General features: G+C 44.4%; 1 protein-coding gene across 5 annotated transcripts in view; it reads right to left on the minus strand.

Annotated features, from left to right (window-relative positions):
- Positions 1 to 27,727, minus strand: part of C8H1orf159 (chromosome 8 C1orf159 homolog) — a 637,694-nt gene that overhangs the window by 50,382 nt on the left and 559,585 nt on the right. For all 5 annotated transcript variants that reach the window (XM_069610081.1, XM_069610082.1, XM_069610080.1 and 2 more), the window contains 2 exons: positions 17,177 to 17,311; positions 2,760 to 2,785 (listed from right to left, as the gene is read on the minus strand). In XM_069610081.1, the coding sequence (XP_069466182.1) occupies positions 2,760 to 2,785; positions 17,177 to 17,311 (161 nt within the window). The remainder of the gene's footprint in view (positions 1 to 2,759; positions 2,786 to 17,176; positions 17,312 to 27,727) is intronic.

The raw sequence follows: 27,727 nt of genomic DNA on the forward strand, positions 1-27,727 counted from the left end.
ACTCTATGAAATTATAATTTTAATATTACATTTGTACTGTTATGATAGAATAATAGCATTGGGTATTTATAACGCTCACCCACTAACTGAAATGTCTTTTAGCCCCCAGATAATGAGTGTACCAGGATGAATACTCCTGTGAAATTCTTCACATTCGCAGACCACACCCCCCAATCAGGAAACCAAACCCTTGCTCAAGCGCACAGTGATCCTTTAAACGTCACAATACTCACCTGCTCCCACTAAATCTTTGGAGATTTCAATTTATTTTTGGCTTGAATGAGATCACTTCCAGAAACCAAACCTTACTCAACTAGTATGGCCCCATCTATTCTGCTGGACGTATTTAGTCTCTATTCCTCTCTATTCTGTCCCCACCTACACCCTCCATTACCCAGGTCTTAGTCGGACCACTCCAGTAAACCCATTCCACATTTCACTACCAAACAAAACTAGCTTACACAAACATGCACCACAATCACCTGTAGAAAATGGACCCTATTCACTAACATCTCTGTAAACAATCAGTATATACCTGAACTTTAAATCTGCCAGCATCAGTTGTCTTAAACTTCCAAAAGTCTTACGACTGCATTGGATAATAATAAAAACAATAAAAAAATCAGCAAACCCAAGCCACCATTCTAAAACTAGTATACCACTCCATTACTGAAAATAAAAAAAGCCTTACCCCTGCATTACTGAAAATCAAAAAAAGCCTTTGACAAATGGAGGGAAAATAGCACAGACAGTACTATCCTCAAGGCAAAGCCACCCTAAAAAGCAAGCAAACCCACCTTGAAGCCAAAAAACTTTAAGTTACTGAACACCTCAAAATAACTCTTCAATGCGCCTAACAAACTTAGTGTAATTAACCCCACCATCATTCCCATCAAACCTTCTGAAAAGCATTTAACAAGCTAGCACCCCTTCTTCGCCACAAAAATCAACATTTAGCGTCAAAACATCTCGCCCTTTCCAGATCCAGACCTTAATGTAATCATCCCAACTAAAATGTCTCTTCATACCTGAAGCCGATGTCACTCACTCTAATCAAACAAAACTCTTTTGGCAGTCTATTCCTCAAGTGCAAGATAAGTGGCTCTCCCAGAGACACTTGACCACCTAAAATAACAAACTTCCCCGTGTGTGCATCCAGGGGACCTGTGCACCTTATCAACTCTTCTTTCTCACGTGAAGCACACAAACTGCCCTCAAACACAGAGTAGTCCTTAAAAATGCCTTTGATCCAAAAGACCCAGGAAACGTTCACCCTATCTTCAACTTCTATTCCAAAGCAAGCTACCTGAATAAGCTGCAGTGTCCCAACTATAACCATTCATACAAAGCATCAACTTTCATCATCACCACCACAAGGCTGTCAGGGCCCGAGGAAGTCAATATATTGCCTTTGTGTTGCTGATGATATCGGGAAGCTACTGGATACTGAGGGCACAATCAACTTAAGTCTGCTGTACCTCTTGGCTACTATTGGCTTAGTAGACCATGCTGTCCTCTTGGGTTGTCTTTACTGTGCAAGAATAGTAGATCTGGCTCTAGCTTGCACAGGGTAATTCCTGACAACATGCAGTCATTGCAACTACCCCCTTTGGAATCAAAAGAAATTGCACTCTCTTTCAGAGTACCATACGGTTTCATCTGCTTTTCTCTTCTTCAACATTTATCTCGAACCCCAAATTGAACTCAACTTCAAACTTTGTGTCTTTACTTATGCAGGTGATACCTCAAATGCTCTTAAGAGTAGAAGATGACTTCAATAAATCAACTGCTAACCACCATATTCATGATGAAAGTCACTCAATAGGTAAATGGAAACAGCTTAAAATTCAACCCAGCAGAAACAGATCATCACATTCAAATCCGGCCCATCAACATGGAACCCTGAAATGTGGCTTCAAACATTGGACCCCTTATCCACCCCTGCACACAAACTCCATAACCTAGAAGTCATTATGGACTAATCTTGCATTGACCTACAGATCAACACCATAGCCAAAAAATGCTTCGACTCTCTAAAGTCATTACGCCATATCATGTACTTCACAAGCAACCATACACTAATCATCATCAACACTTTCATCTCATTCTGTCTGGACTACTGCAATAAAATTTCTATCTCCCCAAACTTCAAATACAAACTCCGGCTTGTCCAAAATGTACCTATTTACCCAATCTTCAGATGACTGATCTCCAGGAGCAATTAGACCCCTCCACTGACTTGCCATTTCACAGGGAACGAAGTTCAATGCCCAAAGCATAGTCTACCATGCTTACAAGAGCATAAACCCAAGATGTGTTCTCAATTTCCAAAAACATCGCCTAAACAGATCACCAAGAGCTGCCTTACAAGAAACGGTAATCCAGTCTTCTCTGTACAAAGAACCAGTGTCTGGAACTCCATTCCATCCTATATCTGCAGCTTGGATGAACAACTTTTCAGGAAAGGCCCTGAAGACCGGGCTGTTACCAACCCACCAACTAATCCCCTCGGCTCAACATCTCGTTCTCCTTCAGTGCCAAGATATCTTAGGGTGAACACCATATTTTATACATGCTAAATGAAGATTATAGAAACTACTGTGTGAGTTCATTTCGCTGAGCTATCTTCCTGACTTTTGCCACAAAGCCATCTCCTGTGCTCCTATATACTGTCGGAACTCCCTAGTAACAATAAGTAAAGGTCCTTCCCCGAATGCTTTGCAGAAGAAATGTAGATATTTCACAGAGGGTGTTCTTACCGTTTCACTCGGCTGGAGAATGGATGCTGTCGAGAAAAATTGACACATTAGTATATACAATTTGGATCGCGCCTAGAAACACTTGTGTACAGGTGCGTTATAAATGACTCATCATATATCATATCAATAGCGAAAACTGATGTAAAGACACCAATGAAGAGGGATTGAGCAATGCTTTAGGAAGTATTTTTCCAATTTAAATTTAGGACCACCTAAGTTACCAGACCAAGCTCCCCATGACCCAGTAGAGTTGACAGTTGGCACCAGGACTAGGAAAGTTGAACTAATCACTTAAGTACTTTGAGGTCACTCTGCTGCCCTTTTTAGCAAAAGAATGCAGAGCAGGAACAATTGAGGGAGTGGGATTTATGCATACCATTCTCTGAGTAAAAGCATCAGTCTGCCCCAAACATCCCCTCAAGGCTATTAGCAGGTGTGCGAAGCTTGGAGAGGATAAAGGAACCATGATTAGAAGGTCACCCATTGCGAGAGGTACTCTCTCCAAGTGTGTGCTTAGAATTTGCATAGACAACCAAAGTGTGTGTTTGGCTACGTTCTGAGGCACTTCTAATGTTCCAAAATGAATGTTGACGCATCAGCTACCACTTGATGCACAATCTGCACACAATGTATAGATCTGAAAAATGCTTTTGTTTTAGCATTTCCTCAATTTATGGTAAAAAGTACATATTAGTGCTATATTAGAAACGTATACAAACATATTACCCCACCATCACCAGGCAACGCCAATGAAATGGGCCCTCCTCTAAGGCATGGACTTTGCAATGCAGCAACCTCACCCACATCAGCCTCAAGCCCATAAACACCGCCACACAGTCTACAACATGGAAGTTGTTGCTCACCAATGTCTACTCAGCTATCACCCATGCAGTAGACATCGCCAACCTTGTCACTACAGACACACACACAAACACAAAGTTGATGCCATCTTCATCACCGAGATCTGGCTGACACCCTCCTCTACCCACATCCTCGACGTCCTTGTTCCTGATGGCTACTGTATCCAACAGAGAGACGGGTCAAACAAACACCACCTTCATCAGAGATTTCACCAACCTGGTCACCATCATGTCCCTCACGCACACCAACAACATCTTCCTAGGCGACTTCAACCACCCATGTAACAAAGCCACCAAACCAATGAAGGAAGCTCTCCTCAGCCTTCGACACTCTCAGCCTCACACAGCACAAGAAAGACCCAACACACGAGAAAGTTAACATCCTTGACCTAATCGTCACTGCACTGCCTTCCCTCCACTACAGCTCTCCTCTCCCGCTTCACTGGTCTGACCACCTTGCCGTGTCTTTCAACATCCTGCACACCACCCCAGTCAAGCACTCCCATTAGACAAACCTTCAGGACCTTCAAGAACTTCCTGGTGGAAGCCCTCACAGAAGACCTCAGCAACCTCCACCTCACATGGACTGAACACCCCCAACTGAACTGTGACTCTACAGGAAGCACTCAAAGCCACACTCTCAGCCTCCATCAACTGAAACGCATCTCTGAAACAAGGAACCTGCAAACCGAAACCATCAGCAACCTGGTACACGCAAGAACTCAACCTCAAGAAAAGAGTCAACAGGAAACAAGAGAAAACCTAGCACCGCTCCAGGGTCGCATGATACCTGGTGCTCCACAAGGAACTCAGAGCCATCTGTCCACAACTAATCAGCACAGCCAAGGGCTCCTATCAAAGCACCATAGCAGAGGCTGACCAAATCAGAGCCCTTTTCAAAGCGGTCAAGCATTGCGTCAAACGCTATCCAACCCTGCCATACCACATTCCATTGAAAAACCCACTGCCATCAACATAGACACAAGCTCTGGACCCAAAGACCCACCTCTCATCGTTCCCCTTAAAATCTCCACACTCTGGACAACATTCAAGACACTTTCTACAGAAACCCTGACTGCCCTCAAAGGCACGTCTTATGCAGACAACATCCTCCCAGCATCCATCGTCAAGACCCTCCCTGCAGAAGGTCTCCTTACCTATCCAGATATCAACAACTCCCAAACTCAAAGGACTTTCCCATCCACCCTAAAGACAGGACAAATCCTCCCTCTAGTAAATAAACCCACTCTGGATCCTGACAAACGAGGTGATGTGATGAATCTGATATCATCATCACTCTTTTCCTGGCGGTAGTCTCTCCCCCTGTTGCAAGGGGCGCTACCTGATCCTGACCCACAGGCCGGCTATATGAGGGATGGATGAGACATGGTATCCCACTTTTACTTTTAGGGATATCCTTCCATTCCTTAAGCCTTAATGGCATATTGTGATGGCTCCCTTCAACAATCCATGGGTTCTACTGTCCAATATTCTGTACAGACAATGCCAAGAACTGTCTGTTGTTCCCAGACGTGTGAAAGTACTGGGACGAGGAGGTTGAATGAAACAATGAGGATCAGTCAGAATGGGAAACAAAACACGCTCTAGTGGTTGTGAGCATATGATAGGTGCTGGGACATTTAAAACTCTGAACAAGCATGAAGGAGAGAGACACTGCCTAGGGAGGTTTCGCCCGCTCAGTGCTGACCGAGGGACTGACAAGCTGCAGGGAGGTCCGTGGAGCCAGCTGGCTCAGGGAAAAGGACAAAGAAGGAGGACTGTAGATGCCGGTCTGCCATTTGGCAACTGTGAGAGGAAGAGAAGGAGAGACTTCCCAATGGTCACGGGAACCAAAGAGCAACATCTGTGTCACCCGAACACAGAAGCGTTTGCAGTCATGCTTCCAGTTTACTGGGAGGGAACTGAAAAACGCCACAGAAAGCCGGTGAATCCTCAGGAGGGATACTGGGGCATCAGGGTGCGCTGGCAACATTATCGAATAGAGATAGAAGCAAGTGGAGTGAATGAAAGTGACTACAAGACACAATATTTCCAAAGTAAGAATAGAGTGAACACAGAAAGGTCAAGTTTGCAAGTGTGTAAAGTGAAATGAGAAAGGCCTGGCAGGAGAGTATACCAGGCAAAGTCAAGTCTGCAACTGTACAAAGTGAACTGCACAAGGAAGTCCTGGCAGAAGAGTACACCAGGTAAAACCAAGCTTGTGAGTGAAGTTACGTTAAACTGGAGAAAAACCGGTGTTGCACGCTGCAGGTGCGCAGAGCACGCTGCTCGATCCACGTCCGCTACGTGCTACGCACCGACGCCTGACTCAGCTTTGCTAACACCTGTGTGCCGAACCCTCTGCGGCAAAGCACACGCAGGCCCAAGGTGCGATGTTGAGCGCTGCAGATCCGCAGAGCATGCTGCTTGATCAACGTCCGCTATCTGTTATGCATCGACAGTTGAATCCGCTTCGCGAAAACCTGTGTGCTGAACCATCTGTGGCAAAGCCTGCACCGACCAAGGGCGCAGCGTTGAGCGCTGCAGGTCCACAGAGCATGTTGCTCAATCCACGTCCGCTACGTGCTACTCATCGACAGCTGACTCTGCTTCGCTAAAATTTGCGTGCCGAACCCTCTGCGGCAAAGCCTGCACCTGCAAAGGGCGCAGCGTTGAGCGCTGCAGGTCCACAGAGCACGTTGCTCAATCCACGTCCGCTACGTGCTACTTATCGACAGCTGACTCTGCTTCGCTAAAACTTGCGTGCCGAACCCTCTGCGGCAAAGCATGCACAGGCCAAGGGCGCAGTGTTGAGCACCATAGGTGTTAGGCGCCGCACAATGGCGCAGCTAAACTCGTTCGCCATGCACCTCGCTTTACATTCTTGGCTGATCCCCATCAACTTGGACTTATAAGAACTCTAAATCAGATCCAAGGCCTTAGTCGGCAACCCAAGAACCATTACAGCAGTCTCTGCGCAAGCACAGTCAGCACCAATGACTCCCGCACCACAAAGACCGCAGGTAAACGCCCAGGTGCCTCACACTTCACGCACCTCACCGCTCCTCTAACGCACTCTCAGGCCACCCTGCCTACTCCCCAATCAGCTTGATACTCTTGGCTCTGCCATTGCTATGCCCCCTTTGATCCTTACGAGGTAGAGCCTCCTCAGTGTACGCACTTGTCTCACGGTGTGCGTCCTACACCAGGCAACTCAATCACTCAGTTCACCGTAGCTTCGCAAACCAGGCCGCACGCAACCTGAAATCCCTGTATCTTTTCTTGCTATGCCCCCGCCAATCCCTATGAGGAACAGCCTCCTCAGGCTACTCACTCGGCTCACTGCGTGGTCTGTCCCACACCACGCTCTTCATTCAAGCCTCCCACCGCAGTTTCGCAGACTAGGCCCCACGCAACACTAAATCCCTGTATCTTCTATTGCTACACCCCTGCTGATCCTTACGAGGAACAGCTTCCTCAGGCTGCACACTCAGCTCACCGCGTGTCTCCCACACCATGCTCCTCATTCTCTCAGCCCACCGCAGACCTGGCCTCACGCAAACCAAAACCCCAATTTGGCCATTGACTCGTCCCCTCCGTTTCCCATGAGGAATAGGTTCCTCAGATTCTGCACTTAGTCATCCCACGCCTCCCTCCCGAGCCATTGCGAATTCTGAAAACATGCACGCCAGCCAGACCCATCTGCAAGCCCATCAACTGATCAATGCAAGATCGATCCCAGCACACACAGCTTAAAATCCTTGATCTTATAACCTCTAATTGTCGAACGGGAAAACATATTATACCCTCTAAATCCGTGTTGCAAGGTTCTGACCTTAGATCTGTGTAGGCCGCCATTTTAGGTTCATCCGCCATTTTAGATTCTCTAAAGTCACCCTGTGTTCTAAGATGGTGGACAGTGTCGTTTTGAATGCAACATGGCCGTCTTGACCTCTGTGTGCAAGTTAATGTCTAAACTGCCTGCAGGCCAAATGTTCGGGTCATGTACTGAGACCTTGTCCTTCGTTGACCTGTGTATAAAGGATAACCTGTACCAATAAGATTAATCCATGAACATATATTGTACACAATACTGTATGAAGCATCTTATGTGAACACTTGTTTTACTATAGTGTACAAATTTATGTGCAGAGGCTCAACGCGAAATCCGAAGACACACTGTTGCTATTGTAACTTGTTTGCGAATATATTAAGGATAAAATGTATAGCTGCATAAATTAGGGAACGAACTTCGACACGAACCCTAGATCCTAGATTCATTAACCTGCAAGTGGGTTGAACATCATGTTTTGGAGTGTATAAAAGGTACGACTATTCTGATGTACAGCCCCACTCACTTCCCACACCGAACGGGCTGGTATTCGCCGTGGTGAACTGAGGGCCTGATAGCTATCCGATACTCTGTTTCTTTGAAAACTGTTCAGTTACTTTGAATAAAGATCTGTGTATCTTTATAACCTGTGTTTGGTGTATTTCCTTTTGAAGGTACTCAGCCTCGATATCTTCTTTTGCTTTCACAGATGACGCCCGAATAGGAACCCTCAATATTGATGCCAGCTCGTTGAAGGTTGACGCGGCTATCAGACCGGAATCGGACGGTGACAAAAGGGGCCCATTTCTGAATGAGAAGTGACACCTCAGCAGCGCTGCACGGCCCGATCCCTGGACGGTGAGCACACGGTCCGAGTCGGCATCTTGACGAGGGTCCACATATCGAGGCGGGCAGATTTGTCGAAATCACCAAACACAAGTTAAAATTAGTTTGAAAAACTTTGAAATCCGATCGGACCTCCTTAGGCTTGATCAGGTGAGTCGTGACCCGATTCTTAAGTATCCTGATGATTTGTTTGGAGCATTGCACTCGCAAGTACAATTATTGACCAGGTAACACCAGTATTCTGACATGCCTGGGAAATTGTCTGCCTGCTTTAGGGCATTATTCCGCAGTGACCGACAATCTTTGGAATTTAGCCATCCGGCGCCACAGGAGGGGTCGCCGGCTTGTACTATGTACTGTAAGCATGGCATTGGTAGTATAGTGTTTAATGATATTTGGCACAGACAAACTAGACATGCTTCCGAACTTCAGTGGCCAATCAATGGTAGTTTTGAAATTCCTCGTATTGAATACTTAGAATATATATTATTAAAGAAAAAGGCTAGACCTGCAGCATTTGAAGTATTACAGAATTGGAAGAAAGAAGCGTTGCAGCAGCTTAAGAGTAGAGAAAAACATGCGCGTCGTCATAAGACGAAAGCCGAAAAAGCGTTGTTGTATGACCAAGATAAACAGTCTGAGTCGGCTAGGAACATGGATAGGGCTTTCTCACTTGGTATCCAGAAAATCTATCCTTCTAAAGATGTTCATGTTTCCGACGAACTTATCGATAAATTGTTAAATGAACGAAGGCCTGGTGCCACTGCGCCACCTCCGTATTTTCCTCTTCCTGCTGCTTTGCCTCTTCCTGCTGCTGCTCCTCCGCCTGCTCCTCCACCTGCTCCTCCGCTCTTTCCTGTTGTACCAGTGATAACACCTCCGTTGAACATGCCTACTCTCTCTTCCAAGTGGTCCTGCACTGCTTGTAGTAGATCAGGGAGCGGGATCGAGGGTTGTCACTCGCAATACTGTACCTCCAGAGAAGAAACGTGAATTGATTGCATGGGCTAAGCATTGTATGGAGAGGGGTGATCAAGCACATGTTTTTGCCACACTTTCTAATATGGACAATTCTCCTGAGAAAAATGTTTTCATTGAAGGATTAGGGATCCATTTGTGTGTAATGTGGAACAGATTAAACAATACAGATCTCCCACAAGGGTTGAGGGATCTGAACACCTTAGCGTTCTCTAGAGACACTGTGGAGAAGGTACAAAAGCATGTTGAGAGGGTATTTGAGTATAGAAAGGAGTTGGAAAGGTTACAGAATGAGGATGGAGATAGTAGTATGTATGTGCAGAAACAGTTACTTCCTTGTCGCAAATTGATATCTGACGAAAAGCAAATTTGCATGAAGGACGCGATTAGATGGATCTCAGACTCGTCGATAACTCCAGTTGAAGTTTATGACACGTATAGTCAGTACACGGCAGAAATGCAGAGGAAAGTGATACAGGTAATGGTAGCGTACCTGCAGGATGAATGTATAAAAAGAAAGATTTGTTGTCCCGCAGAATTATTAAATATTTATAAGAGGGCTTTTTCGTTTGACACTTCTCCAGCTGCTTTAGCGCTCGATTTAGCTCTGTTGCTCAGTAAGCGTTCGGAATTGCCTACTTCTCAGTTGTCTATGAGAGAGGTTCCTCCGACATTTGTCCCAAATTTGAGATTCCCGCTGATGCTGCAGCAGGTACACCTGCTCGAGATATTCCTGCACATTATGTGTCACAGTTCGTTCACGTCCCGTTCTCGAGACAGGAAGTGAACACCATTAAACAATATATTCCCGATATTAGGAAAAATCCGACAGGGTTCTATAAAGAAATAGAGTCTGTTTTGCAATCCTCAGTATTCACTTTAAGTGATAATGATCTGTTATTTCCAGTACTCCTGCCCGTAGACTTGTGGAAACAGGTTAGGACTATAGATGACGTACCAGGGCTAGGAGATACATGGGCTAATATAATTAGACTTGATGGAGAAAGGCCAGCTGGCGAAAGACCGCCTCAGGTGATACTAACTTTGCCTGACAGAATAGTTGCGAAATTGAAAACTATAATTCCTGAGAAGAGAATTATTTGGGACAAGCTTACCGCCTGTGTCCAAGGGAAGTCTGAGGGTGCTACAGAGTTCTTTAATCGGTTCGAACAGGTATTCTCGGATTTCAGTGGACACGATTTTGGCGCAGAGTCTGGGAAAAGATTATTTGTAGACAAATTTGTGCGTGGATTGCTGCCATCCAGTCGCAAATTATGTCTTCTGAGAGCGCTTGGCAAGCGAAGTCTCAATCAGAAGTACTGCACATGGCTCAGTACTATGAGAATCGTGTCAATAATGAAAAATAAAGAGTTGAAAAGAGAAAAGGCGATTTAAAGACAAAAGTATTATTACAGGAAATCGTTAGAGGCCCTAGAGGGGGTAATTCACAAACTAGAGGTCAGTATGTTCCACAAGGAAATGTGCCCTTGGGTCCTATAAATATTAACCAGTGTGCCTATTGTAGGCAAGAGGGTCATTGTCGTGCCTCTGACAGAGGTCAAATAACACTTATGGTAATATGGGTAGACGACCTAGAGGTCGCCTCGGTGTAGGGGGCCCTAGTAGAGGTCAGTTTTCACAAGATTCACAGCAACCTTTTTCACAGGATAATCAGGCATCAAGTGTGGATACTAGAAACATATTTGACCATCCTTCTGCTCCTTACCTCTCTGAAGAACTTCCTTTTGACGATATTATGTTTCATTAGGTTTGCCGAAGAAGGGTTTGGAACCTACGCCTATTCCCGTTAATCAGAAAGGTCCCTACGTTGAAATGTTAGTGGGAAATAGGAAACATCTATTCTTGATAGATACAGGGGCAAAAAAGTGTTCCATTGATCATTCTCAGGTTCCAAACATTCCAATGTCAGGGCAAACCATTGTATCTGTAGGGTTTTCTGGAACACCGGTTGTCTGTCCGGTTTCTTCACCAGTACCCATTTCTTTGGGTCTGTTTATGGACCATTGTCCATTCCTTTTGACTTCGAATTGTGGTGACAATTTGCTGGGGTTGAAGCTGTTGAAGGAGTTAAATGCGGTAATTCATTGTTCCTCTGATGGAGTGCGTTTGACGATTTCACCACAGCAACTTTCTGTCTCTCAATTCTTGACTAGACCTTTGCCGCTGGAATTTAGTGATGTTCCGGAGTGTTTATGAGCAGTATACGACAATGATGTCAGTGTTTTGCACATTGAGCCTGTTAAAATTGTTTTGAAACATCGAGTGAAGCTGCCGCGCATTCCGCAGTATAAGATTTCAGTTGATGGGGGACAAGCTTTGAAATGCATTGTCTCCGATTTTGTACATCGAGTGGTGAGTGAGGAAATTGCAGGTAGTTTATGCAATAGTCCGATTTTGCCTGTGTACAAAAAAGGGGATAATGCAATTCCTTTCCGTTTTATAATAGATTTACGTGCCATCAATAAGATCGTGGCTCCACAATTTCCAATTGTGCCTGATGTGACGACGATATTAACTATGATCCTGGCTTCAGCTACTCACTTTAGTGTTGTAGACCTAAAGAATGCTTTCTTTAGTATTCCTATACACAAGGACAATCGATATTTGTTCGCGTTCACCTAAGGGGGACGCTCCTTCACATTTACCTGTGCACCACAGGGTTACACAGAAAGTCCTAGCATCTACAGTAGGGCTCTGAAAGAACAACTCGATAACCTTGAGTTGCCTTCTACTTGTACACTGCTTCAATATGTTGATGACTTGCTTTTAGCTGCTGACTCAGAGAGCGCTTGTAAGGAGGGCACTGTGTTGTTACTTATTCACCTAGCTAAACATGGACATAAAGCTTCGCTTAAGAAATTTCAATATTGTTTCCAGGAGGTCGCCTATTTAGGCTATCTTCTGTCAAAGGAGGGAAGAAGATTGACGCCTGAACGGATAAAACTAATTTCTAGCATGTCTGTCCCAAATACGCAGAAAGAAGTTAGAGCCTTCATAGGAATGGCTTCTTACTGTAGGCAGTGGATCCCCAATTTCTCGTTAACGATTAAGCCGATGTTGGCTCTGATGAAGAAGGGCATTTCTTCGCCATTGCCGTGGAACATGGAGCACCAGCGTGCATTTGATTTGCTCAAGACTGCATTGTGCTTGGCACCGGTTTTGGGCACACCAAATTATGAAAAGGCCTTTGTGTTGTTTGTGCATGAATGTGATGGATGTGCTTTGGCTGTGTTAACGCAGGAACATGGACGGAAGAATAGGCGGTGCAGTTCATTTTCTTCCGCCCTCGATCCTGTAGCATGCGCTTTGCCAAGATGTTTGCGAGCTGTCGCTGCTGCGTCTGTAAAACAGAGTGAGGGAATGGTCCTAGGCCATGCTTTAACCCTGATGGTACCTCACACTGTAGATGTTCTACTGAACAGAACTCAAATGCAACACCTTACTTGCACGGTTGACAAGATATGAATTGATCTTGTTTGCACCACACATCCAAATTAAGAGGTGTTGTGTTCTTAATCCGGCTGAACTCTTACCTTTTCCGCAAGGTACTGCTTGCAGTGACGAAGAGTCACATGGCTGTCTTTACACTACCGAACAAGAGACAAAGGGTAGAATTGATCTAAAAGATACTCCTTTGAAAAATCCACAAGGGGATCTGTTTTACAATGCTCCTGCTTAAAACTTCTGGATGGTACATCCACAGCTGCTTATGCAATCACTACGTTGAGCACGGTCGTGGAAACCAAAAGAATCATGCATAACTCTGCGCAGGCCGCAGAGATTATAGCATTGACCCGAGTTTGCAAACTTTCCGAAGGGCTTACCGTGAATATATATACTGACAGTCAGTATGCCTTTGGGGTGGTTCACAACTTTGGTCAGAAAGAGGGTTCTTAACTTCACATGGTACAAAGATCCAGCATGGCTCCCTGATAGTACGGCTACTCTCAGTGCTTGCACTCCCTACTCAGTTAGCTATTGTAAAATGCGCAGCGCATCAAAAGATTGTAGATGATATTGGGAAAGGGAATGCTTTTGCTGACCAGATAACTAAACAGACTGCCACTGATCTCTCTTCAGACATGTATACTTCAAGGGAAGCCACAAATGCCTGTACTATGGATGAGGGTATCGATCCTGTGAGGGATATCCAAGCCGATGCCACATTAGAAGAGTCTAAGAAATGGGCTGAGGGCTTGGGGAAACTTGACAATGATGGGTGTTGGGTCGACAGAGTCGAAGGGAAATGGCTACTTCCTGACGCGTATATTATGATGATGGTTGTTATAGCTCATGGTCCCACACATATATGTGCCCGCAAGATCTCCCTCCACCTGGCTCGGACCCACTCGACAAGGGGGGGACAATTCACTTCCAATAGTTCTTACTTTCACAAGTCTAATGTCTTTTTAAACAGCTCTTCAGGCTTCATCCCTGATTGTTGGCTTCCCTCTGCTGTGTTCGCTCTCACCAGCGTTTGCTGACAGTTCACTTCGATCAACACACTATTCTGGTGGCTGGCTACCCTCTGCCGGGTTCACTTTCGCCAACTTCTACAGACATTTCACTGTACTTCAGGACCTTTAGACGTCGCCCCTTTTTGATAGCATCCCTCTGCCGGGTTCATTCTTGCCAACTTTTAACAAACACACTCTTCATATACTGATTTCACCAAGTGGAATTCATTTCCCTTAACTTCGCATTCCTCTGCCCGTCAAAGACTTTCAAGGGTACAGAGGATTTTACAAGACCCATCTATGACCACTTTGACCTTCTTTTGCCTCTTCCCAAGGGCTTCTAGAAATGGTAGTTTCTACCATCGGGTAATCGCCCAGAGTGTCCTGCGTGAACACCTACATGATGCCGGACTCCTCTGTTGCTGGCTTTCCCCCCTCATCAATAGTGTCTTTTAAATATTTCAAAGTCTAACTTAGCCGTTGGCATTTTTTTTGCTCAACACAGTTCAGCTTCTTATCGATTCTCCCCTTGGATGACTGGCTGTGATGAACCGCTTGGTTTTCTTTTTCTTTGGAGTCAAGGTTGGTACCACAGAGACCAGCGTCCTTCCCCGGCTTGGTTATCAGCGGATGAGGGTCTCGTGTACCGTAGACATCTGCTGCAACACACGCTGGCTATTGTACACGGTCTTATGATTCCTTCTGCAGAGGTTTCACAGGCCTTGTTTGTAAAGGGCAAGGTCATTTCTCTCCTGGTCACCCCCTCGGTATGCGCCGACTTTCTCCTCCTCTTGAACTGCTGTGCTGAGTTAGCTCTCACGTTGTGCGGTCTGCCGTGCTCGTCTTGTGCTCCACCTTTTATCCCTGTGGGGAAGGGAAAGGGCCGTCAGGTGTGTGTGATTCTGATCAATTGCCTGACCCTTGTATTGGGACGTGTCAGGTAAACGTCTCTGGCGTTAGTCCGTTGTCTTTTGTGTTGTGCATAAGTGTTTGTGTTGGAAAAGAGTCGGGGGGCAGTGTTTTGGAATATTCTACGTGGTAGGATGGGGAAAAGGTTTTGAAGGAAGGGGGATACTGCGTCTCACCTGTCTGTGTCCCACTCCCCAAGGACCCCTCATCCAGGTGATCCTCCCTCACTTGTCCACCCCCAGGAACTGGCTCCAATAGCGATGGCCTTATAGTTGATGCCGCAAGACTTGAAGGTGATTTGTGTGTGCAGTTGGAGCCAGTGAAGGTCGATGAGGGCCTGGGTGATTTGATCGTATCTGCCTAGACCCTTAATGAGGCGTGCAGCTCTGTGTAGGACACTTCTCAGGGGCATAAGGGAGGACGATCGGAGACCTTTGAGGAGGACATTGACCTCATCCAGGTGGGATAGGACTAGTGCTTGAACAGTGGATCTAAAGCTGTCCGGAGGGGGAAGGGCTTGACATTCCACAGAAGGGAGAGCTGATACCAAGCTTGGTTGAGTGTTCTTAGCTATGTGCCTCTTGAAGGAGAGGTGTTTGGCGATGTGGAACCCGAGGGACTTGGTGCAGGAGGTGAGCGTTGTGTTAAGCCCTCACGGTTCATGGTTGATAGCCAGGTCTCACCAACAGCGCTGTTGTTGGTGAGTAGTAGGAATTCGGCCTTTGAGGGGTTGAGCTTCAAGCATGCACTGGACATCTAAGACTGGATCAGCGAGAGGCAGGTTTTGATCCTGTGGATGTCCTTGAAGGAGTCCATCTTGAGGTATAGCTGTATGTAGTCAACATATTGGTGGATGGTGTGTGTTACTAGGAGGGCTCCCAGTAGCTCCATGTATAGATTCAAGATCACTGGGGAGAGGATGAACCCTGTGGGACTACATAGGTAACTGGTAGCATTGGCAATCTAGAGGAGTCCATCTGAACAAACTGGTGGCGGTTTTGCGAGGTAGGACTTGAGCCAGCGAAGGACAAGGTCGCTGGTCCCTATGCACCAATGTAGGGTGTCCATAAGCGTCTAGTCGTCTACTGTGTCAAAAGCATCCAAGGGGGTTGAGTAGAATCAGGAGGCAGGTGTGCCCGTTGTCAAGGATGCTGAGGGCGTTGTCGACCACCTATGTGGTGGCCGTCTCTGTGCTGCATCTGGGTCTGAACCCGGATTGGTAGGTTTGGAGGAGATTGTTGGTGTAGATGTGTTGCTGCAGTTGTGCGGCTACTACTTGCCCGATAATCTTACCTAGGAAGGGAAGATGGGTGATGTGGCGATAGCTGTTGTGAGGTGCCAGGAATGAAACACGGACAATGAGAGCTCATAATTTTGAATATCAACTTCTATTAAAAATAAAAGGAGGTTGGAAAATGCCTCGCAGTCCCTATTCTAAGAGGGAGATCCAGGGGTGAAAAGGCCTCACACCCTCAGTCCATTGAGAAAGGAACTTTTTGTTAGTTTGTGTTGAATACATCAGGCCCACGAAGGCAAGAAACTATTTATTGAAGAGAGACTTAACCATCGAAAAACTTGATAGCTGGAACGGAACTGTCAGCTCGTGCTGAGAAAGCTCAAGCTTGTGCTGTGCTCCAAGGTCCCACCTTGTGCTGTGCTGAAAACGTGGGGAAGAGAGACCCCTGGCAATCAAATCCTGACTTATTATTTGGAACACTTCTTTCTTTACTGAAACCCTATCCCCCACTCTTTCTGTAATTAGTTGTAAGGAATTGGCAATAGGTTTTTCTTTAGTATAGGCACGTTTATTTTGACATGATGTCACAAGGACTGTCTTATTTTTCATTTGATGATCGAAGCTTGCGCCCATCTTAGATTTGGGTTTAGATTAGGCATTTCTTCACCCTGCATTTACAGTTTAATAAACACCCTTCAACTGTGATCACTTGCGTCTGTGTTTACGGCTGCCTCCATGAGTTCCTTACAGTACACAATTGGATTACATTTATTTGAGACTATCCCAGTTCTCTCCTCCTTTGTATAGAGGGAGAGCAGAATGAGAGTACCCAGCATGGTACTTGATCCAACAACATGTGGGTAATATATTTTGTAGTTCTACAGCAGATACATAGCATATTGACATACCGCCAGCAGACTACCTTCACAGCTAGAAGTCCAGCCACTGTGTGGTGTAAACAGGTTGTGGTTTTCATGATATCCCATGTGAATGTTCATGAGAAATTAAAATACAATGATTCTAAATGCATGCAGATTTATCTCTTGAATAATAATGAAGGATACTCTGAAATCTGGTAGGGTTGGAGGTGGTCAAAACTAAGTAATACACGATACAAGTGTATCAAAAGCTAAACACCCTTTCTTGCTAGTGACTTCACCAGAGAAGAAACGCATTTCAAGGTATCCACCTAGGAACATCATATTATTACACACAAAGTTTCTAAGTTTGGGCAGTTTGTGTTTGCACACAGTGCAGGGCGCAAAGCTGCCATTTACCTTTCTTCTGCCTGTAGAAAAGGTCTGGAAGCCTATTGGCACGCTTCAGATAGAAGAAAGATGCCACAGACAGTATTAGGAAGAGACTGATGAAGAGTGTGCCGAGAAGAAGAGAAACTGCAACCTCTGGGCTCCCTGTGCAGGAGAAAGAAAACATGCACCATTATATTATTGAACAGGAGTTGTACACAATTAGGCATTCACTGCAAAGAAATGACATCAGAGAGAAACTACCCAACAAAAAAATACTTCATTTTCTAAAAACCCTCGAGTGGTCAAGTAGCAAGGGTGGTATTTGTAAAATATTTGAGGGTGGATTCCTTTTAATGAACAAGAACAAAATTAACTGTGGAAACCACACACAAGTGTCCCATGGATGCCACAATCTAGTTTCTGGATTGAGGCTGGACTGGCTGTGATAATGCATGTCACACTTTGGTCCAGATCCAGGTGGAAGAGGAGACCATCCAACAGGCCCATAGGCAGCACCGCTTGATCTCTCCATGGTGCAGTGCAACAGGATGGCTGTTCAGTCGTGAGAGGTTACAAAAGGCTTAGCAGCATTACTGATTGATTTAGGGCAGATATGGTTGAGCAATAAACGGGCAAACTCTCTGGTAGAAGCCTGTGGACCAGAAATAAACTAATATCATTGAAGGCAGCAACTCTGATCATTCAGTTAGTTATGTCCTTTGTAAAGACAACTGTGCATTATTTGCTTAATAAAAACAATGAAAACAACCTAGAAGAAACATGAAACACCCTAACACTCAAGGATTCCGAATGCAAACAGTATCAGAAGACAAGGTTCAATGTAGTTTTATGTGGAAACCTAGCAATCAATATAACCCCAAATTCGTATATCATTTCAGCAGTACTAACGGTCAAGTCAGCAGCAATTGGTTTAATCTACTGTGAAGGGTGAAGGACGCCTCGGCTTCAGCGATGCAGTAGGGTTGGACATGATTCGAATGATGGAGGGCTGTGTGATCACAGTGGGTCTCTAGCGATATTTAAATGGACAGCACAGAGCTCCAGCACTTATGGGTCGTTTCCGCCTGGGGAAGGGTTCAGAGGCATGACTGCATTTGTGCATTCTTTTACTTCCCCACCACTCTGCATGAGGGCATCTGACTTAAACTTTGTGAGAAAATGCAAAGTGTGAATTCAGTCATGGAGCTTGTGAGTTTCCGGGAGGAAAAACATTTCCATGTATGGCTATCTGGAAGAAAGACAAGTAACATTTCTTTACACCAGGCAGTCTGTTGGGAAACACAGATCAGTGTGCCCCAGGTACAGCCACAATGTCTGCACCCCTAAAACTAGTAGCTACAACAAACCAGGGAGCCTTCATACCAGCAGAAAAGAGTACTGAGCCGTGATAAGAGTCCTTTTGGTAAAGCAGACCATCACAATCCTAGGACATTTAGGGTGTATTTCTAGAATTGCTGCTCTTCCCGAACTCTAGGCTTGAGAGCATGAAAGCCCACAGATCAATCAGTAAAGGAAAGAGGGAAGCTTAAAAATAATGGCGTACCTCCAGCTTAAAATGTTTGGTCTTCGCTGGAGGATGGAGGCAAACTAAAGATTCAGTGACATCAGTGACATGAAACTCTTAAGATGTGTGGGGAAAATGTGTATTTTATTTATTTATATAGCGCACCTGTCCCATAGGCATTTGCGGGGCATTTCTTGAGGTTACAGAAACATGGTATGCAGAAACAGATAAACATTACATATAAAAACAATTACATATAAAAACAATACTTGCAAGATATTTACCAGATAATTTTACAATTGTTGGTCAGAACGGCATAGCTGAACATGGCGGACGGCTGTAGATCAGTAATGATTGAAGAGATCACCGAGACCGGAGGTGGCTTTGCAAGTCCTGTGCTATAAGCTACAATTTAGCTTTACTCTTGAATGAGTGGAAGGAGGGTTTAGATCTGAGTGAATTGAGAAGTGAGTTCCACAACTTGGCAGTGAGCACCGGGAAGCTGCCCCCCCCCTCCCTGCTTTCTGAAGCTTGAACCTCGGTAGTGAAAGACAATGTGCTTGGGCTGTTCTCTGTGGGCGGATGGAGGTGTGTGGTGTGAAGCGGTTCACCAGATATTCTGGGGCCTGGTTGACCAGGCATTTATGCATGAGTGCAAGTGTTTTGAGGGAAATTCTTTGGGAGACAGATAGCCAGTGAAGGCTGCGTCTGGAGAGAGATATATGCTGGTTCCCTGGAATATTTAGTGCTGCCCTAATAGCATTGTTCTGTTACCTGTAACTTGCTTAAGTTCCTTTGACTAGTCCCTAGCTAAAGGGCATTGCAATAGTCAAGCTTCGCCATGATGATGGTTCTAGCGAGGATGGTGCAATTGGCTGTGCTAAGGAAGGGTCGACATTCTGTAATGAGTTTACATGTGTAGGCTTAAGACGAGATCTAGGCAACAGCCAATAATAAATGTATGCACCAGGCGTAAATGTTTAATTGTTTTTCCACATCACTTTTGCAATAACTAAAAAGGTACATAGCATGGCTGGATACCACAAAAATATATCTGCCATTTAGTCCACAGTCGATCATTATTATGAATCATTAAAGTGCATGATCGTGGGAGGGCTTCTCATGACAGTCTGTAAGAGCACATTTGTCTAGAATTTTCTAGTAGTTTTAAGTGGTTTTCTTTCAACTAGATCAAGACCAGTGTTCACTGTGGCACTTGGAGCCTTCAACTAAACAAATTAGCTCCAGTCCACAAGAAGGAATCACGTAGTTGTCACAAGGGGAAGTTTAGTGGGAGTTAAAGAGAACCAGAACAAAACAAGTTAACCTATTAGGGTTTCTTTAAGGGCATACATTCCCAGAACAAATCTTCTCAGACTAGTGCATTGTTGTTTTCCTAATGCTTCTTTGTCACTCTTAATAGGATCTGAACGTCTAATCTCATAGGGCCTATCCAAATGCTGGCCATAGAGCCTATGAAATGCACAGCTTTTGTGCAACCTCTAAGGAACCAGCATCCAGGCCCATTAAGGACACACTTCAAATCAGCTCACAAGCGCAGTGGGCAACATGAATGATGAAGGGTTGTATGTGGTCTAGCTTCGTGTGTTTGGGACAGTATCGTATGCCAATTAGGGGAAACTTCAGACCTCCGGGTCCCCCAGGATGTGAGACTCAGATGCTAAGGGGGTAATAACAAGGATGGTGGAGGTGTTTGGCTGTCTATCAGAATCCCTTAGCAACGATGCAGGGCCTCCACAAATAACCGACAGCAGGCTCACACCTGTGCTTCTCATCTGGTTGCTCAATTTACCATAGGCTGCTTGTCTTTCCTTAGGTTATCCATCCATTAATCACAAGCTTTTTTCTGTATCCCCACCCTCCATCTCCTTTCCTCATTCTCGTACACTGCCCCTCTTGCATATTTATTCATTTATTCATTCTCTCTCTCTCTCTCTCTTTTTCACGCTGCTCTCATGCTCTTCCTCACGTGCTCTTCCCCCCTTTTCACGCTCGCTCTCATGTTATGTTATAACATTTCTATAGCGCTAAAGCCCTAAGGCATCCAAGCGCTCCTTCACAAGCAGAAAAAAAAAAAGAAAAAGGTCAGTGAAGATAACCGAAGGTAGAATTAAGTGAACAGTTCTGTTTTTAGGAGCTTCCGAAACGCCAGATGATTGCTTTCTGCTCTGAGCGCCTGTGGTAGGTTGTTCCAAGCCTTAGCCACGAGCACCGGGAAGGAACGTCCATTTCCACGGGCTCTCTTTGTCCTAGCCACCTGCAGACATAGAGTGGATGTAGAGCAAAGGTTTCTTGCAGGTTGGTAAACCGAATTTTGTCCTTTAAATAGTTTGAGGCTGTCCCATAGATGCACTTCTGACACAGTGTTAGTGTTTTAAAGGAAATCCTGGCTGATATCGGAAGCCAGTGTAGCTCCCTTCTGGCATCGGAGGTGGGTTCATGCCTTTTCATGCTGTAGATTATATGCATGTAGATCATGCCCACTCTCTCGCGCTCCACTCTTTCTCCCTCTGCTTCCCCCCCCTTTCTGATCTCTGCTCACTCAACATTATTACATGCTCCCTCTTATTGCAATGTTCAATTAATTACAGGACACTAGTCTCCCGTCCTCGCAGAGCAATCACATAGTACCAGCTGGCTTCTTTCTCCAACGCCTCGTCAATTATCATAAGCTATCACCCACTTCTGACTATTTAGTAAGTGTTCAGAAAACCACAATTTTATCTGTTCACTCCCTCAGCCTTCAGTCATCCGAGTACTGTAGACTGTAAAGGTGCCACAAAGACTTCTAGCAGCAGTGTCCCTAAATCTGGTTCACATGGTAGAGGAGACCAATTAAAAACTTTCCAATGCTACCACAACCTACAACAGATTTAGTTAACGTATTCCCAATTTCAAACAACTTCTACTGCTCCTGAAAATTGAGTCATGATAAAAAATACTCAACTATTGATCAACCTAAAGAACACAATGGGAAATACGAGCTGGTCAGGGTACTCAACGTCGACAAAAAGAGAACTAATGTGGGAAGAGCAGTGTTTTCAGAGTCTAGTAGATGGGCAGATGGGCTTCTATTATTCTCAGATGCATGGTCTGAACGTGCCTCTAGAGGTACCATAACTTTAATTTTGGAACCGTATAACACTAAGACACAAAGGCTGTCCCTGTACGGGGAGTCTGTTGCATGATCCAGTGTTGGGAAGATGCAACAGAGCAGAGTGCCCTTCAAAAGGTCAGCTGCCAGAGGGTCTCAATGGCGCAGAGTTGGAGTGCAAGATGATCAATACGAGGATGAGTAGACTAATGGATGCTAGCCGACATAGCAAATAAGACAAACCACGCGGGTTTTAGGGTCCGGCATCGATTGATGGCACTTGAGGTGCTGGCTGGGCTACGAGACCACAGCACAGACGGGGGGAACATGAGAAGATGGGAGCTGCATGCAGAGGCTAAGGAGGGTGGAGGCAGAGACTTTTACTTACCAAGAGCACCATTAGATGTAGTCCAGCCCTCAGAAAATCAAGGGGTAATGAGCTGGTGTTCCAGAAGCTATCTCTTCTTGACTCCTCTCGTTGTCCAGCCTCCTCCATACCGGCTGTGGGGGTTAAAATACATCCCCAGGTAGTATGGTAACAACAGTGCATGCAGTGGCTGGCAGAGAGGCGTGTAGCCAGTGAGGAGTGAACCCTCGAAGGAGTGGGAGGGGGGGAAGGGTGTGTGTGTGTTCACACATGAACACGCGCATGTGTGTTGGGAGGCTGTGCAGGGGTCATCCTCTTTCTGCCCCCATTATTATTTGCAGAGGATGTCGATTGGGAGAAAGCCACGAGAGTACAGTTCCTCCGCCATACCGCTCCCACCCCAAAGAGGCAGTGAGGAAAAGGTGATCAGAAAAATATGGTGAAATCCATTGATCTACCACCGAGTACAGAGACCTTTTGGGGGGGGGGGGGAAGAGGGGCGCTAGGGCATCAGAAATACAGAGGTGTAATGATATTATCTTAAAACTCCATGCATGCTAAACATGGAAAGAGAGAAAATAAATTGCACTAAAGTCGGCAGTGTGGAGAGTTCATCAAACTTTCCCTGTAAGTTATGTGGAAGGCAAGCCACCAGGGACTGGTGTGGTCTGGACGCTATCAGATATGTTCCACAGTAGGAGGATGAGGGGGATTTCGCCGGCTTGCTGTCCTCAGACTCACTAATCCACCCTCGCAGGATTCCCATTGCTATTTTTTCTATGGAACACTCAATCTACCATAATGCATTATCGCAATCCAGACTGCTCTCCAGACCAAAACATAGAATTGAACACTAATCTGCTTAAAGTGGTTTGTAGTCTTACTGCATTTGCGGACCAGACCCCCAAAAGGGTTAACGTACCCCAGAAAGATGAACAGCTGATGCCACATTCGGAGATGGAAACTACTGAATATCGCACAACAAGCTGAAAAAAAGTATGTAGATGGCGCCGTACAGATGCTTATGAGACCTTGCGGTCCCGAAGTAAATCTAATAAGGACCATTAATGCATAAAGCATTCCTTAAACCAGCCTAATAGTATGCATGCCTAGGTAGGATTGGTTAGAGTCGCTAGGAGTAACTAATTAGGATTAGCCTTAGAACACACCCCACAGCCAGCAAAAGTGGGATAAAAGGGGCTAGGAAAGTTGCTGCTTGGGCCTGGAGGAAGCAGGCACGTTTCTGGATGCTCCCTTGATACATGGGGAGATTGTGAGATATTAGAAGTTGGAGAGAAGAGTGTTCCAGAATGCTCCCTTGAAACAAGGAGAGCCCACTGGAGGGGAGCGGCTGGAGAAAACCACTACCTAGCAAGAGACAGTGCCAGACAATCAAGTGAAAACTGCCTGGAGAGGGCACATTAAGACTGTAAAGCTTGCAGACTAGCTTTAGCTGGAAGTGCCTTAGCTGGAAGTGCTGCAAGAGAAGGCTAACCAAAGCCAATTTTAGAGGACAAGGAAAAACCTAAGGGAACTGATATGTCAGAGTCTGGGTCTTTCCGCCAGCAATGTATGAAAGGGAGGGGGGAGGAAGAGTGAGGAGTAGATTCCTGGCATAAGGATTACAATATCATCTGCCTGCCAAGGACCCAGATTGAATGGTGTGAAAAACAGCACAATGAATACAAACTAATAATTCAAGCATGGGAAAATAAGTAACGATCGCCTATGAAGGGCAAAATAAAAGTGTAAGGAGAGAAAATGTGAACTGCAACCCATAAAAAGACTAAGGGAATTGTGTGACAACAGGAAGGCCAGAAGGAAGCTGGACTGCAGGTAACCCTGGGAGGGATGTTTTCTTTATGTTGATAGCATATATATATGTATATATGTATATATATATTATATATTATATATATTCAGTAAAAAAAAAAACTTTGTTAACGGGACGTTATGGTTAAATTGCCCTACTAAAAACTTACGGTTCCAAGTAAAACCGAAAAACCCTTGAAATTCGCCAGTTATGGTAAGCTAAGCAACCATAACTCGCACCACCACTGCGCACTGCTAACACAACCAACCAGGACATCAGAAATGTCATTGATGACATCAGTGATGACATCAAATGCCTAGCTCCCCCTTTTTTTCTTTTACCAACATAGTTAGGCCACATGGTTTTCTTCAGTAACAGTCAGGAATTAAACATATAAAAGGTACTATATTTGTAGACTTATCCTTCAAGTATGAAAGCACGCATGCCACGATTGATTGCACACCTAGCAATACTTTGATCAGGACAAAAAACAGGACTGTTGTCCCATTTTGCTCGAGGGAGTAAGCCAGAAAAAATTACTTTAGCAGTTGGTTGGATAGATGTTGATGACTGCTTGAACCAACTGTTCCAAATCTCCCAATAAAGTAGGTGAACTCACGTAGCCCAAATGGAAAGCACCATAGTGCAAAACTACCACATGGGGACTGTTCATCCTACGCATATCTCTGCAAACTTGGAGAATTGCCTCTACATTGCAATCCATCGCAGCGCTCCACACCACCTCCACTCCTCGTACATCGAAATTGTTTGCCACATGCCTACATTCAGAATAGTGCTGTAAACCATGGAAAAAAATATCTCCGAGCACCAACACCCTGACTGTCTCCACCTCTGCCATCTTCACTACACCCACTCTCTTTCTACACAAATGAACAATGTCAACATCTGATTGGCTGATCCCAATAGTCCCCTTTCCATGCTGGATTTGCTGGAAAACCCCATATTTGGCACACCCTACCCGCGCACAAGCGCAGTGTCCGTGCGGCACGTAACTCTTAGCCAGCCCTTCTATCATTTCCACATCACTCGCGAATCCATTCCCTCATTGGACACAGCTAAGCAGTAACACAACCATCCACCAATCACATCCAAGACCTCTACATCTAACTCCGTCATCAGAGTTCCGCACTTCAAATGTACTGTTGATCACTCTGAATACAAGTCTCATATCATTGAAAAGCACCTACTACAAAAAGTACTGTGCAAGTTTCGAGGATTTCTACTTACAGCTCCATGCATATCCACATGCATGATTACAAAGTACAGGTATGCATATTTTATTCAGAGAACATGTACAACTCTTATGAATCCTTTTAAACAAATGAATGCCACTAAATCTGCATAGCCAATACATACATATCAACGCTCCCGCTTTAAGTGCAAGACTTCCGATTTGTCATTGAAAAATCTCACAACATCTTATTATCTCCCACATAACCTATATATACATGCCAACCCTCCCGATTTCCACGCAAAACTAAATTTTTCATTAAAAAAATTCAATTTTTTACTGTCTTCTGCCGAAATTAATGCTACTGCCAATGCGATCGTACGAGAAAAATAAACATTCCCGATTGCTCTGGTGACATCTCCCTCCCGTGGGTTCCCGTTTTTTCACATTCCTACTTATAATATGAAAGTATTCAAATTTTTCCCATCTACTATAATAACCTATCACTTCCAAACTTCTCTGCTATCTGCAACACAGCTGCAAAAAAACAAGGGAATTTCATGAACTTAAAATTGTACTCATTTGCGAAGCAGGTTCAACTAACATATTTCAAATAACTAATAAAGGCTGCACACAGTCAAATGAAATGCACGCATACACTGTCGAGATATCAAACGAGAATACTTCCACAAAAGCTGAAAAATGAACGTGTACATTAACATCAGTGCTATAAACACACAATTACAAACTTCTTCCTTTTACAATTGCAGTGAAGACCACTCTCTGGAAAATCAACAGCATCTACACTACAAACAACATATTCGAAGAAACGAGTCATTGCACAAAGAAAAGTAACAAAACTACCTTTATATTCTTACTCTTCCTCAAAGAGATTGTATGCGTTATGTATGTAATTTGCGTACCAAAAAAAACATCGATTTTTGAACCATTCTTCCCACAAATCCCCATTTATCAAACAGAGATTAGCAGGCAGAATGGCACACAAATCTCAGTTTTTTTGGAACGCAAATAACATACTCATCCCTTAGAATGTTAGTACTAGAAAACAAAGAACTGTTTTAATTTTATAGCATTACGTTTACTATTGATGCTTCTCCTAACCACTAGCTAACTTTCTACTCTCATCTGAACCGCAGTGTAGTAACATACTAACAGTAGAATAGCCTTCCCAGCTCATTGTAACTGCCCAATGCAGATTCACACACCACCTCATACATGTTCCCCATCAAACTCATACACACGTGCACACAGCACACATACATTGTAAAACAGACCAACCCATACCTTCGTTTTTTTCAACAGACCCCAAAGAATGCCTACCAAAAAGCAAGTCTGTAGAAAGGAATGCAGAAATAGAGAAAATGAAAATAAAAGTGCCCGAAGTAAGCATCCATCTCGACCAGATTTTGTACAAAACGTTAAAACAAAACAGCTAATGCAGTCATTTAGCTAAACAAATGAATCTTCAACTACAAAAACTTTGCCTCCTCTATCAAAATGTGGCACGAAACACAAAATGCTTAACAAGAATTTGGCTACCACTACTGCTAACACTGCTCCTATAAATCGTGATATAGTAGCAAGAAACCATAGTAAAAAAAGTATTTTAGCAAAAATGTTTCCGCCAAAGAGTCCTTCAGAATCTAATAAGAAGAGGAGTGAAATCATCCACAACCCTTAAAACGTATCGTAGAAAATTAATCCTAGAAGCTCTCGTAGACAGTGCAATCCTTCTCAAAAGGTAGTTATTTATTTTAGTTATAAACATGATGAAACCACTAACAAAACTAAGTACTAAACTACAAAAGAAACTTCTCAATAAACGGAATGGGCATTCATTAGCCTGCATTTCAGGACCTATTTGCAAAAGCACCTTCCATGATATCAAAATGATATCAACACATCATTCAAATCTAAGAAATCTAGTGTATAAACTGTAATATGCTAAAAGTCCAGCTTTAGAACTTGCCAATTTAAATAACACTCTTCTGCATGGTACACCCAAATACCTACAAGAAGAAATCGACCGTATCCAGAGAAAATATTTTGGAAGTGAAAGTCACGTACAAAATGCAATAGTTTTAGAACAGACTAGCAACAATTCTGCACATGGCAACCTTCTATTACACACATACAAAAGAGAAATACTAAAATTTAAACATACATCCGCTTAAGTACCAAACCATGTGTGTGTGTGTTGCCGCAGAACATTTTGCAAAAGTAACACAAAAACTGTAGACGTAACATACAAAATAGAAGACAATGAACATTCAAAATGGTTTGAATTAGCTCTGTACCTTTTAGCAGAAAACAAATACCAAATAAGTGAACCCCTAATATGTTGCAGTTACTGCACTACAAAACTTGACAACAACCAAACTCCTTCACGTGCTATCACAAATAATTTGGAATTATTCCCACTAGCAAACCCCCTGCAACAACTCAATTTGTATGAGAGCATCATAATTCAAACAGTACACCCATTTCAAGCAATAATACGCCTTCAACCAGAAACAGCAAAATTACCTCCCTCTGAATTGGTGAA

This window comes from Ambystoma mexicanum, chromosome 8, assembly GCF_040938575.1.
Source record: "Ambystoma mexicanum isolate Mex_15411 chromosome 8, UKY_AmexF1_1, whole genome shotgun sequence".
Classification (NCBI taxonomy): Eukaryota; Metazoa; Chordata; class Amphibia; order Caudata; family Ambystomatidae; genus Ambystoma; species Ambystoma mexicanum.